The sequence below is a fragment of the Eutrema salsugineum genome, unplaced genomic scaffold (genome assembly GCF_000478725.1).
Source record: "Eutrema salsugineum unplaced genomic scaffold, Eutsalg1_0 scaffold_9, whole genome shotgun sequence".
NCBI classification, from domain to species: domain Eukaryota; kingdom Viridiplantae; phylum Streptophyta; class Magnoliopsida; order Brassicales; family Brassicaceae; genus Eutrema; species Eutrema salsugineum.
Window position 1 is genome coordinate 3,207,101 of NW_006256342.1, and position 15,638 is coordinate 3,222,738.

A 15,638-nucleotide genomic window follows, 5' to 3' on the forward strand; every position below is an offset into this window, starting at 1 on the left:
AAATTAGGTCCATGCCAATAAAGTATACTTGACGTTACCAGTCTAAGAGTACTAGACTTCTTTTCTTTTTAATAAGTAGTTCAAACAAAAAGTAAACAGATAACTCTGGCATCTATTGTGAGTTATTGAAATTAACGAACTTAAGGCTAACACGTCAGAACTTTTGTTTTGTTAACAAACAAAAACTCATAAATGACTTATGAGTTCTGAATTTAAAACTGAATAGATCCAAAATAAATTTCTTACTGGTGTACTGTGTTGCAAAAGTTTATGATTTTTCCTTTCTCCTTCCTTAGCATACTTATTTTTTTTTTTTTTTTGAGTTTAGAAGATAATTTTAAATGGTAAAACTATTTTATTAATGATGTATATGGTGTAATCATGAATTCCAATATTCCATAAGAGTGATCCTTATTCCTTAATCTTAATGAAAAAAAAACTCTTCAAGTATCTTCTGATCTATTTTAAACCTTTTAATTAAATTAAAATTAATGAAAATTCATTCAAAGTAAGAAATTTCAATTAAAAAAAACCTCTTAAGGGATTTCAAGTAAAGCTTAACATTTTTCCAGTTAAAAAGTGGGTGTTGGGCTGAGAGTAATATTGGCCCTAAAAATAGGCCCATACCATATGTTGAGACTTGAGAGTAACCCAATTTGAGAAAACGAAACAAAAAATCACATCATCTAGAACAATCTTGCTGGGGAGCTATTACCGATTCCATCCTTCTTCAATCGTCATCCTCGACTCCGGTCGTAGAAACCGTAGGAACCCTAATCTTCTCTGAATTTATTTCCGCTCATATTATAAGCAGACGAACAATTAGATTAAGCGAAAGTAGAATCGAAGGGAAAAGAAGACACTATGTCAGGGAGGGAAGTTAAAGAATACACAAATCTGTCCGACCCTAAAGGTGCGACATCTAATTGATTTGGTTACTCTGTAGATTTCTCGAGAAACCCTATTAAGCTCCTGTTGTTTTCGGGATCTTTTGTTGCAGATAAGAAATTAGGGAAGGGTAAGATAGATGACGAAGACGTCACATTTCAACGTATGGTTGCAAAGGTTAGCTCGTCGCCCTCTTCTTCTTCTAAACAGTCTATTGTGCACAAATTGTATCTATTTTAGGCATCTGTGTGTAGCCTTGATTAAATGTGGCCAAAGAAGTTCAGCTCAATTGATTTTTCACTGAGTCGATCAAGCTCTTGTTTCTTGGTTTCTCTAGCATTGGGTCAATATGTGGTTTTTTAGCTGGTTGTTTTGGTATAGCTAGTGAAGTTAAGGATGTCTTTCTTACCATTGTTGGCTTTTGATGTCTGTTGATCAAGTGGTTATTGTGTTTGATTCTATATTTTGGAACGCGACTTTTCTGATAACATGCCCCGGCAGGGATAACGGCCCCGCCAAATGTTTTGGTTATTGCATTTAGATGCAAGAGGTTGCTGGTGAGCGTGGAGGCTATCTTCATGGCCGTGGCGGTACCAAAAGTTATCCTTTTTTTCTTGTCTCTATAACATTGTTTTAAGACCATAACTCTTGAGTTTTGTTTTGTAGCTTTGGACAGCGACGATTTACTTTATCTCAAAGAGCAGATGGAAGCAGAGGAGGATGCTGAACGTCTTCTGAGACGAACTGAGAAACGGGCTTTTGCTGCCTTTAAAATATCCTTTATTGTTTAGTGTTCAGTAATCATGATTTCGATCACTGTGCCACCAGACTTAGGTTACTAAATATACCTTCCGAAACGTTTTTTTGATCTTTCTTGACCATAAATCACAAAGCTGCAACGCAAGCAGATTCATCTCCAGCATCTGTTCCCTTGCCACTTCGTGTTGAGCCCAAACCAAAGAGTGGTATCAGGTAGCGAATCCTTCCCTCTTCCTTCTTAAATTTGTTTGCACACTATGAACTTGGGTTTAACTCGGTGACGAACCTTTGTGTTATTACGATGCAGACAACAAGATTTACTGAAAAAGGTCGTTGAGGTTAAACCGAAACGCCCAAAAATCTCAACACCGTCAAGTCCTAGCTTATCACCTCCTCTTAGAAGCGACAGAGGTCCAACAGATGCAAAGGTTCACAGAGATAAGCAGAAAGCTAATACGGTGCTGAAGAAACTGGACAGACCAGAGGAACAACCTGGAGCAGGCCAAAATGACGGGAAAGGAACGGAGAGCAATGGGCAAGGTCAAAATGCTTTGAAAGGCTTGTTGGGATTAGCGTATGAGAGTTCAGATGAAGAAGACTAAGAGAAGTGATGAAATCTGAATAGGGTGTTATCTCCTTTTTGTCTTCTCGCGGTTTGCTTTCTTGTCTCCAATATTTATGTCGAAAGAGTTTAGCTTTAGGATTCAATACAGCTTTTGCCATCTAGCCCTGCACTTGTTGTAATTGTCGAAACCAAACGGGTTTGTTGGAGTTTGAAGACAGAGAATCTAATGAAAATGATTGCAAAAAGCATACGGTTTGTTTTGTTAGATGTTCTGGGTTTTACTACAGTGTTTATTTTATATAGAGTACTCATATGAGATGTGAGCGACTTTTGAGTTAACACACGCGCATATAAATTTCGAGTTACAAAAATCCACTTGGTTTAAATATACAGAGATCTACAGAGGTGGAGATTGTTGGTTCATTATTGACGTTGAGGATCGTTGTCCCGTCTGTTCAACTGGATTTTGAATCCATTCACTAGACGAGCCGAAGGGAAGAAGGAGATGCGATCTTCCTTAAGTTGTGTCCACCTAAAAGATGCAACAAGGATTAATCAAACTTTGAAAGATTTAGACAAACAAAATCCATAAGCAGAACATTGTACTGACCTGTATGTGGTGATGAAGTAATGCAGAAAGAGAGCGATTTGAAGGCGAGCCAGTTCTGCTCCTGGACAAAACCGAGTTCCTCCACCAAATGGGCAATAGAAAGAACTCGTTCTCCAATTCCTCTTTTGCTGCATTCACAATAATTGATATTAACCTTTCAAATTGATATGATGTTGAGTTTAGCAAGTAATGCTTCAATGTCAAACACGAAGTAAAAAAAAAAACCTGAGTTTCAGGGTCAAGCCACCGCCATGGATCGAAGGAGAGACTTTCCTTGTAATAGCTCTCGTCTAAGTGCACTGCCGAGAGAAACGGAACCACGAAGCATCCCTTGGGGATTACGTAATCTGAAGAGAGCCAATGAGAGTGTTGTTGATATTTAGACCATGTTTCTGGTGCATGTACCAATAGTTAAAAGACGCTATTTGCGTACCTTGATATGAAACATCTTCTTTCGCCTCTCTCATTAGCCAGATCGCAATTCCCCCCAGCCTGAGTGTTTCATCTATTACCTGTTGAGAAATCAAGAAAGTTTAGAGTTAAGGTTTTTTACCATCTGAGATGAGAAGCAGAGCAATCTCTTGGGCCTCAAGATTTACTTACGCACTGAGTGAAATCCATTGTCTTGTAATCTTGCCATGTTAGCATTCCGCCCGCAAGCCTCTCGTGTTCCTCCTGCTCGTTTGAATAATGTTTCAGAAGATCAACATAACAAAGAACCAATTTGAAGAGGTTTTATTATGTACCATGATTTGGGTCATGGCCTTAGGACAGTGGGTAAGAAAGTAAACCGCAAAGAGCATTGTTTTCGCGGTGGTTTCATTTCCGGCAAACATAAGATTGATGATGAAATCTGCCATTGATTCGTTTGGTAAGCTTTCATTTTCAAGCAATCTTCCAAGTACACCGTTCCCAGAAGTATCCGCTGCTTCTGATGCTGCTTTGTTCTGCAACAGCTTCTCTATCGTCTTGTTTATCTTGCTTATGATCTCCTTTCTTGCCTGAACAATAAACAAACAAATCTCAGCGAACCGGCTCAGAACCAACCATCGATTGTTTATTTATTTGATCTTTACCTTCATTGCTTTGTGATATGTGAAACCAGGCAAGTTGATAGGAACAGAGAGACATCCATCGACAAAATCAGAGAAAAGCTGAGACATTTCATCGACTTCTGATTCGCTCGACACTCCAAGAAGTTGGTTAACCACAAGATGAATCGCAACCTGAAGAACAGAACCAAAAGAAGATCAGAAATCAAGAAAATCTCTCAAAGCTATCTTCTTCTTCTTCTTCTTCTTCATTCAGTCACTTGCCTTTCTGCAGATATCCTGGAGAAGCACGACTTCCCCGTCCTTGAAATTACTCAATGTCTGAAGCATAACCGCAGGAATATCTTCAAGGAAATGAGTCTTGAGCTGGTCTTGACGCATCATGCTCGATGCAATTGAGTGTAGCCGTCTCTGCTGATTACCGTGCACCGTGATCACTCCATCTTTTCCGACCAAATCCCTGAAAGACTTTGGATAACTCGACTGAAACAGCTTGCCTTCGTTCTGCATTATGAACCGGTTAAACTCTGGGTCTGCGGATACCACCGCCCATTTCCCGAACAAGCTACACGAGAATATCCTCCCATACCTATACTCAAGAAACCCACCAATGATCAGAACTCTAGAAAACAGAGCATCACAAAACAGAGCGTAGCATTCATGTGAGTCTCGATTTTGTGTCGCGAAAAAGATGTTTTTTTTTTATTTGTTTTCTGAAAAAATGGAACCTTTTGATTTGTTTCTCGACGAATCTTGAAGGATGAGAACCGGAGACGGCGCTGAGCCAAGCGAAGGTGTCTCCGATCAAAGGCCATCCTCTGCTTCCCGGAGGCAGCTTGTGAGGCTCTCTTCTCTTTCTTCTTGCTATTCCTGCGAGGAAGAAGATGATGATGAAGGCAAGAAATGTAGTTGATGCAGCGGCAGAGAGAAGCCAATAGGATTCTCCTGTAAATTCCGTCATTAAAAATCAATGCCTTTGTTGTTTCTGTCTCGGTGTGTGTGGAGAGTTCGTGGAGGAGTTTTATATACAAATTTTACAGCTAGGACTGCAGAACAAGTAAGCAGAAACTGAGTAAATTTTAATTAAAATTGAAAATAAAAAAAGAAAGTGATAATGTTAAGCATTACAAAAGAAAGAAGAGAGTCGTCGTTGTAGTGTTGCGAGGTTGCTTTGACCTCAAGTAGCCTTTTTTGGGTTGACGTGACGGTGAAGGAATCATGAGGTAAGGTCAAACTTTATGGAGCCACTAAAATTGAGTCAAAAAGGTGTGGTCAAATGGGTTAATAATAATGCTTATGATATGGGCTCGATTTCAAAAGCGCCACGACGAGGCATCATGAGCCGCATCAGAAACCACGCGTTTTAGACTCAAACGTTGTCTGTTAGGAGTTTTATATTGAAACATTTAAATACTTTAATTTTTTAGAAAAACATTTAAATAGTTTTACATGTTTTTTTACTTTTAGAATTAATTAAAGTATTGTTGGATACAGAAAATATTCTAGTATATAGGCCTTTTAACAAAAAAAAAAATGCTAGTATACGTATGAAAATATAAGAAATGGATTATTTTACTGCAATTGGCATTAAGAGCCAGCAGGAGCCAGCTAAGACATATTTGGGTAAGAAGGGTTGGGACAAAAGCCTCCGAGTCATCCGGAAACTCCTGACTTGTTGCTTAATCATACTGTCACACGCTTCACTGTTTACACTTCACACCAATGCTTTTATTGTTTTATTTATAGTATTAATTTTACACATGGATGGTTGGTCTTTTCTAAAATTTTTATCCTATTTATTTACTTTTCTTTAAAAAATATATCTCTTTATATTATTATTTTCAATTTTCTTTCAAGTTCACATTTTAAATAATAATTTCTTGACCGCTTATCAGTTATCACCAACCAAAACTACCATTAATATGTTTTTAACCAACCCGCCTTTTTCATTACTATTTACAGCCGCTTTTTTCTTTAGTAGTATTATTTTTTGTTATAATCACCAAAAACTATTAAGCTTCTTAATCATTGTCTCAATGACAAAGTGGATGGTGGTTTATATTTGCGAAGTAACTCAAGGTCACCCGTTCAACTTGATTTGCGAAGAGTTTACCTGACCAGGCCCGGCCCAAGGTCTCCGAACAAAATGTAAATTCTGACCTATGAAGATGTCCCAAAGAAATGGCATTTTTAAAACAATGGTTGAGACTTGAGAGTCTTGAGACAAGGCAGAAAATGCGTTGATTACAAAATTGAATTAAAAAATTGCGAATTTATAGTTCAAGTCACTTAAAGGCCAAGCCTTATTATATATATGATGAAGTTGTGTACTGTGTACACGTGAATATGTACGTATAACACACTTTGATAAAATGACTATTAGATAGTTAGCTAGAATCACAATTTCTTGTCCCTATATAGTACGTAAAGGCCACTCTCCTCTTTTACAGAGGTTGGCCATTGATCCATCTTTGAAACATGATAAAGCTTTCCTCTGGTTTATACTCTAGTGTGTGCCCACTTCCCTATAATCAAAACCCACAGCTCAATTAAAAAAAAAAAAAAGCTAAAGCCACAAAATATAATCGTTGAGTGGGAAAAAACTTGCTTTGACAGTAGCAAATGTCATTTTATTTGCATAAGTCCTCGTGTATCTGTGAAGAAAAAGGATCAAAAAGTAACTTCAGTGCGAGTCTGATAGAAGGAATGGAGAAGAAAAATTCAGTATATATACCCAGCGATTTGATCGTTGATCATCCATGGCCTCCAACCATCAATGAGGGAATAGTTGAGAGATCTTATCCAAGCTTGAGTTCCAACGAAAGGTACTACCATATCGTGATCACCACTGTTCACCAAAAACCACGCAAAGTTTAAATAAAGAATAAAGTCTTAATTGGTAGAACTAAAAAAGATCAGCAAGATTTAAAAATCTGACCTGAAGATGAGAGAACGATATCCATTGATGCTGTTATTCTTATGGTAAGGTACGCTGCTTAAAATGTCATGAGTGTAAGCAATATACCAATTACATCGTACCCACTCCCCTATACTCTTCTGCAATAACATTTATCCTTATAGCCTTTGCCATTGTTTCTTTACCAAAAAACTTAAAAGTAAATTTTCATATATATACCTCATTGATTTGAAGAGCTTTGCGCACGGTTTCGTCATTGGCCCAGTAGGTAGATAACAAATAGCGATACATCTGCCAAAGCAAACTTATATATATGTATCTGTTCTCAACGGTAAAAAGAGGGCATGAGGGATTACTTACATAGCAATCTGGATTTTCAGTTTTGCACAATGGTGTTGATATAAGATATTTGTTTATTCTTTCTGTACACTAAACAACAAATTATTAAGCACAAGAAGTCTGAAATTAGTGATGATTTTTTACTAGGCAGACACAACACGATCGACTAAAAAAAATTCCACGAGTGTACCTTAGTATATTCTTCAACGAGTTTCAAGCATTCTGCGTTACGTAGATCAATATTTGCATATTCTCCCTTGCATATTCTTTTTAGCGACTTCCAAAAGAAAAAGAAAAAATTTGTTTTAACCTGCTTTTTAATTATTTTCATTGTGGGGGGAAAAAAAAGCAAAAGCATATCATGATGATGATATTTCATACCTCGTACAGCTCATCGGAGATTAGTGCCATACCATGAGCATATGGAATGCGGGAATTATAATCAATTTTAAATTCTGTTACTGGGTTACCGAGCACATACCCCTATATGTTGTTATCAAGGACGATAAATTTCAGTTTTTGGTGTGTTAATAATTTTTACATAGACGTATATTTGACGTGTTCATAGTTTTTATAGACGTCAAATTTTTAATCATTTATATACATAATTTAAAAAACATTAAGGTTCTTTTTGTTTTCTAAATCATAGCTTTTTTGTTGTTACGTACTGTTCCATTTGCATATGCTTATATCTTATATAAGAAGCGACAAATACCGAAGAAGAACCTGAAGATTTATTGGAGGATTGCAACACTGATAGTTTCCTGTATCATCACGTTTTTTCTGTTAAAAATCTGATTGAGAGGTGACCTTTAAAAAAAAAAGAAGAAGATTTAGAAATGGCTTGGAGGTTAATACCATAAAAGCATACCTTTAGAGATTTCTTGAACGAGAGCCGGAACAACCATACCGGAATAAGAATCTCCGGCGATATAAAAAGGGTTGGAGGAAAACTCTTGATGCTTGCCTAGCCACTGCACAACAAGTAACAAAATAGAAAGACTCCTAAATTTTTATGCACAATGAACAGTTGCTTCAAGAGAATATAAGTTTGCCTTTTTTTACCTTTTGAAGAAACTCATGGATCCGTTTGGCTTCTCCTGAATCACTCGGTTTAGTAGTTAGGTGGGTTCTTGAGTACGAGAAGCCAGTTCTAACAGGCTGATCCAAGAATATTATGCTCGAAGTCTGAGAAAAAAATGATGATCAAGACTTTATCACTGGGGTTATTCATCGTCATAATATGAACAAATAAACTTTGTCCATAACAGGCTGTCCAAGAATATTAATGGTGTTACCTTTGTCCATGAATATGTAGTAGAGACCAAAGAAGGGAGAGTTCCATTGTAGACATCAAGCTTCATAGTCAGAGGCCCTGTTAAATTGAAACCAACTAATCAGAGACGCATGAAGAACGAGTTGAAAAGAAGATCAAATATGTTTAGATTTCAACCATTCTCAAAAAGAAGGCCAGAGATAGAAGAGCAGCCAGGTCCTCCACTTAGCCAGAGAAGAAGAGGGTCTTCTTGTGGGTTCCTCTCAGACTTGATGAAGTAGTAGAACGATTGCACTTCCTCCTCCTCACCAACACCTATGTACCTTGATTCACAAGTAACAATAACCTAGTTTAATTATATATATCTCCATACTCATGATTAACACGGATTCAACAAAATCACAAGAAGAAGACAAGAAAAACAAACCCGGTTTCGAGCTCAAAGGGAAGAGGGCCATCAAAACCAGGTAGAAACTTGACGATAGAGGCGGATTCAGCATGCTGGATCAACAAGACAAGTTGAAGAAACATAATTTTCAGAACAGAGGAAACGTAGTCGTTAGCCATTCGTTTTTCAGTTTTTGAAAGTCAATCCCTGTAAGGACCGGATAATTATTGGATCTCTTTATACTATAAAAAAAAAATAAAAAATAGTCGCCTACCTACTCTCTATCTTTCAACTCTGGACGCTTCATGATCAACGTCAGAACGTGCCAAATTTTTAAATGAGAAAATTTCGTACTAGAAATCATTGTTAATTGTCCTGCGAGTTTCGCGAGCATATCAAATAATAATCAATTTTATATGTACTTTAGACCTTTGTTGGTTCGGACTCGCATGGTAAGGATTTTCATAATCTTTGATATCTTATTTTTACTCGCATGGCAATGATCTTTCTATCTATCAACAAATATTTTATTTTTATCTTTGATAGATACCTGTAACTCTTTTAATCTCCGAACAAAATGTAGATTCTGATCTATGAAAATATGCCAAAGAAATAGCATTTCACGACGGTTGAGAAAATACGGTTGGTTAAGTTAAGTAGGCTAGAATGTTATGGAATTTATATCTAAGACTATATATACGATAGAAAAATAATAATCTTGTAATACAATCTCTGTTTTCCTTCGGGAAATAAACAAAATCTCCACTAAATTACAAAGTGTGCTTTACACACAGAATTTGAGAGGCGATGAAGAAAAAAAACGTGCGTAGATGAGAGCGAATATTCCTTCTTGGTGAATGACAAAGACATATAAAACGATGCAAGCTTCAACAATTTCTTTGGTTACAAATTATTTCAGTTGCTAACATTTTTGCATAAATTCGCATATATAAAAGATAAGCTCATCATTACACACCACAAGAAGTCCCAAACTATAACCCAATGAAGAAGCTTACTCTGTCTTTCATCACTCTCACCGTTCTCTTGGCCGGCTTGACCGCAGCTTCAGCGACCAATGTCCTAGACATAGCAGGGCATCCGGTTCAGTCCAATTTCCAATACTACATCATACCGGCCAAAACAGGAACCGGAGGTGGTCTTGTCCCTTCAAGCCGGAACCTAAACACAGACAACTTGTGTCTGAATCTAGACATTGTCCAGTCATCGTCTCCTTTCGTCTCAGGACTTCCCATAACTTTCTCTCTACTCAACACCAAAAACAAGCTTGTCCAGCTCTCAACTAGTCTCAACCTGGAGTTTGATTCTACGGTCTGGCTATGCCCTGAATCAAAAGTGTGGAGAATCGACCACTCTGTGCAACTGAGGAAGAGCTTTGTAAGCATTGGTGGTGAGAAACGTAAAGCGAATAGCTTCTTTCAGATCCAACAAGATGGAGATGCTTACAAGCTTATGTACTGTCCGATTATCGCCTCTGCTGCGTGTGTTAATGTGGATTTGGAGATTGATGGTCTTGGAGTTCGACGTTTGGTTCTTAGCAACGATCAATCTTTTGCTGTTAAGTTTCAAAAGGCAAACTCAAACTGTCATCTTAAATCTAATTCGAGGATGTTCCCTTTTTTCTAAATGTGAATTCTTCTTGGTACATGTTGTAACGGATTGGGGAATGCTTGTGACAATACCAAGTTTGTGATGTAACCAACGGTTTATATGAAATAAACACATATGGTTATTGTGTGTATGTTAAATATTCTGCAAGTTTAAAGTTATACTATTGCTTGATCCCTTGGGTTAATTATATCTTTTATGAACATTTGGGGTGAATAAGAGAAAAGGTTAAACTATTGGTTAATTATTAATAGCCCCAAAATTATGTTGTATTTCACTTTAGTAACCCTCGTTGAGAGGTTCTGTAAATTCTGTTTGGTCCGTCTCCTAAAGAAGGCGCCGAGAGAAATCAATTCGTCGGCGCGTTTGGAGTTGGTAAAATGTGCGAGGAGGCGGAGACAATGGAGGAGATACGACGGATGAGTGGTTACGGCGGAGATGTAATAGCCGTCGGTGGGTTTCCGGCTTCGGAGTCGGAGTCGGAGTATGATTATGGATCGGAATCTGATTCGGATTTGGCGGCGGCGGAGATTATGATTGTATGGGCTATTCAAGGGCCAACTTCGTTTGCTCCCAACGCCTTAGTTTCCCAGTCTTCTCTTGAGCTCCGTCTTGACGCTTGTGGCCACTCACTCTCTATTCTCCAGTCTCCTTGTTCACTGGTAACTTCTCTGTTTCTGTTTCAGTCAAGAGATTCATACAAGAAAAAAAAATTGTGAACTTTATGGTTAATTGAGATCAATTTTGCGGTTTTGGGGATCTATATTGACCCCTTTCGATGCATTGAGAACAGGGTAGTTGTAGACAATAATGTGTTTGTTTAAATGTCTCTCGTGAACTTTTATTCCGATGTATATTAGAAGATGATTCGTGAAACATTCAGCTAACAATGAAGAAAGTGATGATTTTGATTCTTCTTGCACTGTCTTGTTTAAATGATCTGATGGGTATTTTGTTGTGTATGTGAAGAGCACACCTGGAGTAACCGGGTCAGTGATGTGGGACAGTGGAGTGGTGCTAGGAAAGTTCTTAGAACATTCTGTCGACTCGAAGAATCTTTCTCTTGAAGGCAAGAAAATCGTTGAGTTGGGTTCTGGATGTGGCTTGGTTGGGTGAGCAAAAAAAAAAAAGTGCAAATCTTTCTCCTCCGTGAATTACCATTAAACTCCGCGAGGACTGTTTGAAAAACATTTGTTCTTTCAGTTGTATTGCAGCACTTTTAGGAGGCAATGTTGTCCTCACAGATCTTCCAGATAGACTCAGACTACTCAAGAAGAACATCCAAACCAATTTGCATCGTGGGAACATACGAGGATCTGCCATTGTGCAGGAGCTTGTTTGGGGAGATGACCCGGATCCAGATTTGCTCGAACCATTCCCTGATTACGGTACGGTATTGATCTCTTTTTATCTCATCCACTTTTGCTTTGTACACAACATTTTGCATTTGCTCACCTTTTTATTTTCTATTGCACTTGTAGTATTAGGCTCAGATGTTATATACAGCGAAGATGCTGTTCACCATTTGATCAAAACGCTTCTGCAACTTTGCGGAGATCAAACTACAATCTTCTTAGCAGGAGAGCTACGGAATGGTGAATCATTCTCTCGTTGTTGCTTTTCACTCACCTTATATAGCAAGAACACAATGTTCTAATCTTCCTTGCTCTTTCTTTTTTTTTCAGATGCTGTTCTTGAGTATTTCTTAAAATCTGCGCTGAAAGATTTTGCGATCGGGCGTGTGGAACAAACTCAATGGCATCCGGATTATTGCAGCCGTAGAGTAGTGCTTTACGTTCTAGAGAAGAAGTCCAAGAGATGGCTCGCTGATGACTCTTCGCTTAATCAATCGTGTTAGCCATTGCGGTTTGTTTGTCGTCGTGTTCATGATGATGTCAAACTTGGAAATTGATGTAAACACTTAGCGACAAGGACCTATGTATTACGTTTAAAACAGAAGCAATATTATATTTGATTACAGGAAGGTGGGCACACCGCAGAATTTAAACCAGAGGAAAGCTTTATCATGTTTCAAGGGTGGATCAATGGCCAACCTTTGTAAAAGTATGTTTCTCTATATATTTTTGGGTGGTTTTCTTCACTATTATATTTGAAATATCCACTCAATAAAATATTTTTTCCTTTTTTGAATAAAACAGATCTCTTTTGTTTCCTTCCTCTCTAATTTAAGATTTACATAGCACGAAAAATATGAATTTTGCGTGATTTTAAACCTCTCCCTTTGAGGAAATTACTAACAGGTTCTGGAGCAATGAATCCTACTACATCATCCTCAGAGGCAGAAGTTGAAGCATTACTTGCTGCAGTTATTAATCTGCGCTATACAAGGGTTACCTTTTGTGGAGATTATGAGTCAGCATAAAGGAACTCAACGGAAATCTCAAGAGTGGAAATATTACATATTATTTTGATGATATATGATTGGTAAAGCTATGAACAGTTAGATATAAAATTACAAAATTATATCTAGGTTCATACAGAGATGAATCAAAAGCTGTTTTCTATTTAGAGAGGATGTTTTGTTCTACAAGGTGAAATTTTAGGGTTAGGTTACGATCTAATCGGCATATAATATAAAAAAACTTGAGAATATCGATCGAGGCCACGGAATCTTTCGTCGTTTTTAAAAGCAAACCAAAACGAAAAAAGAAAAAACTTCAAACGAGTCATCTTGTGATGAAACGATTATTTTGGCGAAAAAATTCATGGAACGAGAGAGGTTTCCAGGAGTGATGACTTGTGCAATTCCCTCTCTTACAGGCTTGGGACTTGTCGAGCGGCGGCACGCCTGGCACGTCGAGCTCGCTTCTTCGAACGTTTGCTCTTGGGAGGATTTTTTTCTACCTGCAAAAGATGCATATAAAACATGAGTATTTGGTTCGACCCAAAAAAAAAAAAAAACATGAGTATTTGGAGACATGAGAACAGAACACGGCATGTGGAAAAATCAAGATGATGAAGCATTTTTAAAAACAGAATTCAACGAGTTGCAACATTTTGTCTTCAAAAAATGCTTTAGCATCAACCAAAGTCAATTTCATTCTTTTTATTAAGAAGAGAAGGTATTGAGATGTGAAAACTTGCATGTGATTGTTTGTACTGAATCCTAGACTTGTCAAGGGCCGTCTGCTGCTTGAGTGGAACAAGATAACAAAAACATTGGGGTGGTCATAAATGTTGACTCAAATAGTTGGACAATGAAAAAATGTAATAGATGATACAAGCAGAGAGGAACCTTACTTCACTTTCATGTTCTTTTACCGAGAGATGCGTGGTGAAAATTTCAAGGCTTTGGGTAGTGTAAGTTGAAGGTTATATCAACGCTATGGTTAATTGAGCTAAACCGGTATTTGGTTATAAGCTTAATAGGTTCAAGAGAAGATTGGAGATAACCAGGAAGGTTATTGGATCTGGTTTGATCAAGTTGAACCAAGGTCTTTCATATATATATTGGAAGATAAGATTAGTCTGTTACAGTAAGAGAATATAGACATTAGATGATAAGGTTGAGAGAGAAAGAGAGATCGAAGAGGATTGTTCTTCGTGATCTAAGTGTAAATCTCTTGTATCGATCTTGTTCTCTAGTGGATTGATTCTTGCTCGTGCCGTCGAGCCCCAGAGAGTAGCTATCCTCAAGGAAGTGAACTCTGGGTTAACAAAATCTTGTGTCGTTGCTTTTAGTTTTTCTTTCTAATGTTGACTCGGTGTTCTTGAGCTGAGATAGGAGCGTAGATTTGAGGTTTAGATCACTACAGGTAGGAAAGCAGCATGTTGAGCAATAAAACAAATGCTCTTCGGGCAAAATAAACGTCGACTGTATTCTTGTCTCCGCGGGTTTATCATCATCGATGTTTTCATCACCAGTCGCTAGTAAGCTTTCCCAGAGCCACTCCCCAGTGTTGTACAAAATTGAAACATACTCAGGATCACATTTATATACACAAAGAAGGTTGTATCCACTAATCCGTTGCTGTCGAAGGCAAAGAGCCAAAGAAATATCTTCCACTTTATCGGATATTAGCATCATTGAAGCCGGAGGTGGATTACGCTCTTGCCATGACATCAACGAGTAAAAAAGGATCCCGTTTGCGCGACCGTGTTTAACATAGATCCCTGTGGAAGAGAGCACTCGCAGGACGTGTTCAGGGGTGTCTTCTAGGTAGCCAATGACTCTGATGTCGACAGGACCATAGTATCCTAGATTCTTCAACGCCGATTCTATACTCGGGCGGACACGACGAGCATCATAACCATGTGGAATCGGACAGGTGTTGATGTCCCACCACACAGCCGTCTTAGCTTTCACGTACTCAGGCTGCGCTTTGTAATTCTCGTGCATCAACATCCTCTTTAAACCTAACAAAAATCAGGGTTAGGTTATGATAAGATTATAAATTTGTAGTTAATTTTTAGTGACATATAAAAAAAAAATATAATCAAAAAATTAAGGGTAATATTACCTTTTTAGATTTAAAAAGCCTTTAGGCTTTATGCTTTCAAAAAGCTCTATTAAAGAGCATTGAAGTATCAAGCATTTAGAGCATCAGCAATGGAGCAATTGATTTTGGGATTGATGCTTATGGCTCTTAAATAAGCATCGCTTCTTCTTTTTAATTACTTTTTTCATTTTTTTTTGTGGCTAAGCATCGATGCAAAATGGGCTAAGTATCACCGTTGCTGATGCTCTTAGAAACCCAAAATAATACTCTCTTTCTTGCCTTTGACTTAAACATAATTGACTTATTATAAAGCATTACACCCATGAATATGCACTATCAATCAAGCCCTTAGTCATGTTCATGGTAGTGAAAATAATTGGTTCTAGGCTAGCTAATTTATTACTGTCTGTGGGTTACCCTAATAAAAAAGACATTCTTATTTAGATCACGTTACGGAATAGTAATATAGAAAATTTACCACTACTCTTGATTCTTGAAGCATACTGCATACATATAGCCATCTGCTTGATTTTATTTTGTTTCTTTTGTTATCCTTACATATATACTCATAATAAACTGAACAAAAATGGCATGACAATGAAATTGTTTATAATTATACTAGCCAAGAGAAAGACAAACAAAATGACATTGACATGTATGGATCAGGATCAAAATACTGTTAGTAATTTCTGTTACGTGTTCATTTTGGTTGGTTTAGTCAAATTGAACTGAAATAGACACCCAAAAACTATAAATAA

At 37.5% G+C, this 15,638-nt stretch overlaps 6 protein-coding genes across 9 annotated transcripts; 3 read left to right on the forward strand and 3 right to left on the reverse strand.

Annotated features, from left to right (window-relative positions):
* The first annotated feature begins 692 nt into the window (after positions 1-692).
* On the forward strand, positions 693-2,460 carry LOC18008887. 4 transcript variants are annotated; one of them, XM_024151388.1, is made up of 6 exons: positions 693-913; positions 1,001-1,065; positions 1,390-1,478; positions 1,555-1,661; positions 1,778-1,860; positions 1,955-2,460. In XM_024151388.1, exons 3-6 carry the CDS (start codon positions 1,430-1,432, stop codon positions 2,247-2,249), a joined length of 534 nt encoding a protein of 177 aa, XP_024007156.1. In that variant the 5' UTR covers positions 693-913; positions 1,001-1,065; positions 1,390-1,429; the 3' UTR covers positions 2,250-2,460. The 4 variants fall into 4 exon arrangements, with proteins under 4 accessions (XP_024007156.1, XP_024007146.1, XP_024007150.1 ...); XM_024151378.1 differs by having other exon boundaries at positions 1,430-1,487; XM_024151382.1 differs by having other exon boundaries at positions 1,430-1,478.
* Positions 2,461-2,635: 175 nt separating this feature from the next.
* On the reverse strand, positions 2,636-4,835 carry LOC18009284 (abietadienol/abietadienal oxidase). Its single transcript, XM_006390505.1, has 9 exons — positions 4,603-4,835; positions 4,139-4,463; positions 3,899-4,048; positions 3,569-3,823; positions 3,426-3,497; positions 3,256-3,334; positions 3,048-3,169; positions 2,823-2,950; positions 2,636-2,744 (listed from the first exon to the last, which is right to left on the reverse strand). The coding sequence occupies exons 1-9, from the start codon at positions 4,833-4,835 to the stop codon at positions 2,636-2,638; spliced, it is 1,473 nt and encodes a 490-aa protein (XP_006390567.1).
* Positions 4,836-6,189: 1,354 nt separating this feature from the next.
* On the reverse strand, positions 6,190-8,993 carry LOC18009189 (serine carboxypeptidase-like 2). Its single transcript, XM_006390506.2, has 14 exons — positions 8,834-8,993; positions 8,584-8,729; positions 8,429-8,505; positions 8,196-8,318; positions 8,002-8,104; positions 7,857-7,894; positions 7,512-7,613; positions 7,321-7,407; positions 7,152-7,220; positions 7,011-7,082; positions 6,813-6,931; positions 6,609-6,722; positions 6,483-6,528; positions 6,190-6,399 (listed from the first exon to the last, which is right to left on the reverse strand). Exons 1-14 carry the CDS (start codon positions 8,971-8,973, stop codon positions 6,319-6,321), a joined length of 1,317 nt encoding a protein of 438 aa, XP_006390568.1. The 5' UTR covers positions 8,974-8,993; the 3' UTR covers positions 6,190-6,318.
* Positions 8,994-9,778: 785 nt separating this feature from the next.
* On the forward strand, positions 9,779-10,511 carry LOC18009164 (bark lectin). Its single transcript, XM_006390507.2, has one exon. It carries the CDS (start codon positions 9,797-9,799, stop codon positions 10,436-10,438), a length of 642 nt encoding a protein of 213 aa, XP_006390569.1. The 5' UTR covers positions 9,779-9,796; the 3' UTR covers positions 10,439-10,511.
* A 203-nt stretch (positions 10,512-10,714) lies between these two features.
* LOC18009091 (protein N-lysine methyltransferase METTL21A) lies at positions 10,715-12,499 on the forward strand. The gene is made up of 5 exons (XM_006390508.2): positions 10,715-11,082; positions 11,390-11,532; positions 11,624-11,808; positions 11,902-12,015; positions 12,106-12,499. Exons 1-5 carry the CDS (start codon positions 10,801-10,803, stop codon positions 12,276-12,278), a joined length of 897 nt encoding a protein of 298 aa, XP_006390570.1. The 5' UTR covers positions 10,715-10,800; the 3' UTR covers positions 12,279-12,499.
* Positions 12,500-14,093: 1,594 nt separating this feature from the next.
* On the reverse strand, positions 14,094-14,786 carry LOC18009005. Its single transcript, XM_006390509.2, has one exon. The coding sequence runs from the start codon at positions 14,784-14,786 to the stop codon at positions 14,094-14,096; it is 693 nt and encodes a 230-aa protein (XP_006390571.2).
* Positions 14,787-15,638: the final 852 nt, after the last annotated feature.

Excerpts from the sequence above, each read along its gene's own strand:
- LOC18009164 (XM_006390507.2), top strand. The coding sequence starts at position 9,797 with ATGAAGAAGCTTACTCTGTCTTTCATCACTCTCACCGTTCTCTTGGCC.
- LOC18009189 (XM_006390506.2), bottom strand. The coding sequence starts at position 8,973 with ATGGCTAACGACTACGTTTCCTCTGTTCTGAAAATTATGTTTCTTCAA. Across the intron at positions 7,083-7,151 it reads CTGAAAATCCAGATTGCTAT|ATGTATCGCTATTTGTTATC; the intron begins GTAAGTAATCCC and ends TTGCTTTGGCAG. Across the intron at positions 6,400-6,482 it reads TGACATTTGCTACTGTCAAA|GGAAGTGGGCACACACTAGA; the intron begins GCAAGTTTTTTC and ends TTTTGATTATAG.
- LOC18009005 (XM_006390509.2), bottom strand. The coding sequence starts at position 14,786 with ATGTTGATGCACGAGAATTACAAAGCGCAGCCTGAGTACGTGAAAGCT.
- LOC18009091 (XM_006390508.2), top strand. The coding sequence starts at position 10,801 with ATGTGCGAGGAGGCGGAGACAATGGAGGAGATACGACGGATGAGTGGT. Across the intron at positions 11,533-11,623 it reads TCTGGATGTGGCTTGGTTGG|TTGTATTGCAGCACTTTTAG; the intron begins GTGAGCAAAAAA and ends TTGTTCTTTCAG. Across the intron at positions 12,016-12,105 it reads AGCAGGAGAGCTACGGAATG|ATGCTGTTCTTGAGTATTTC; the intron begins GTGAATCATTCT and ends TTTTTTTTTCAG.
- LOC18008887 (XM_024151378.1), top strand. The coding sequence starts at position 865 with ATGTCAGGGAGGGAAGTTAAAGAATACACAAATCTGTCCGACCCTAAA. Across the intron at positions 1,066-1,429 it reads TTCAACGTATGGTTGCAAAG|ATGCAAGAGGTTGCTGGTGA; the intron begins GTTAGCTCGTCG and ends TATTGCATTTAG. Across the intron at positions 1,662-1,777 it reads GGGCTTTTGCTGCCTTTAAA|AAAGCTGCAACGCAAGCAGA; the intron begins ATATCCTTTATT and ends ACCATAAATCAC.
- LOC18009284 (XM_006390505.1), bottom strand. The coding sequence starts at position 4,835 with ATGACGGAATTTACAGGAGAATCCTATTGGCTTCTCTCTGCCGCTGCA. Across the intron at positions 4,049-4,138 it reads TCCAGGATATCTGCAGAAAG|GTTGCGATTCATCTTGTGGT; the intron begins GCAAGTGACTGA and ends TCTGTTCTTCAG. Across the intron at positions 3,498-3,568 it reads AGGCCATGACCCAAATCATG|GAGGAACACGAGAGGCTTGC; the intron begins GTACATAATAAA and ends TCAAACGAGCAG.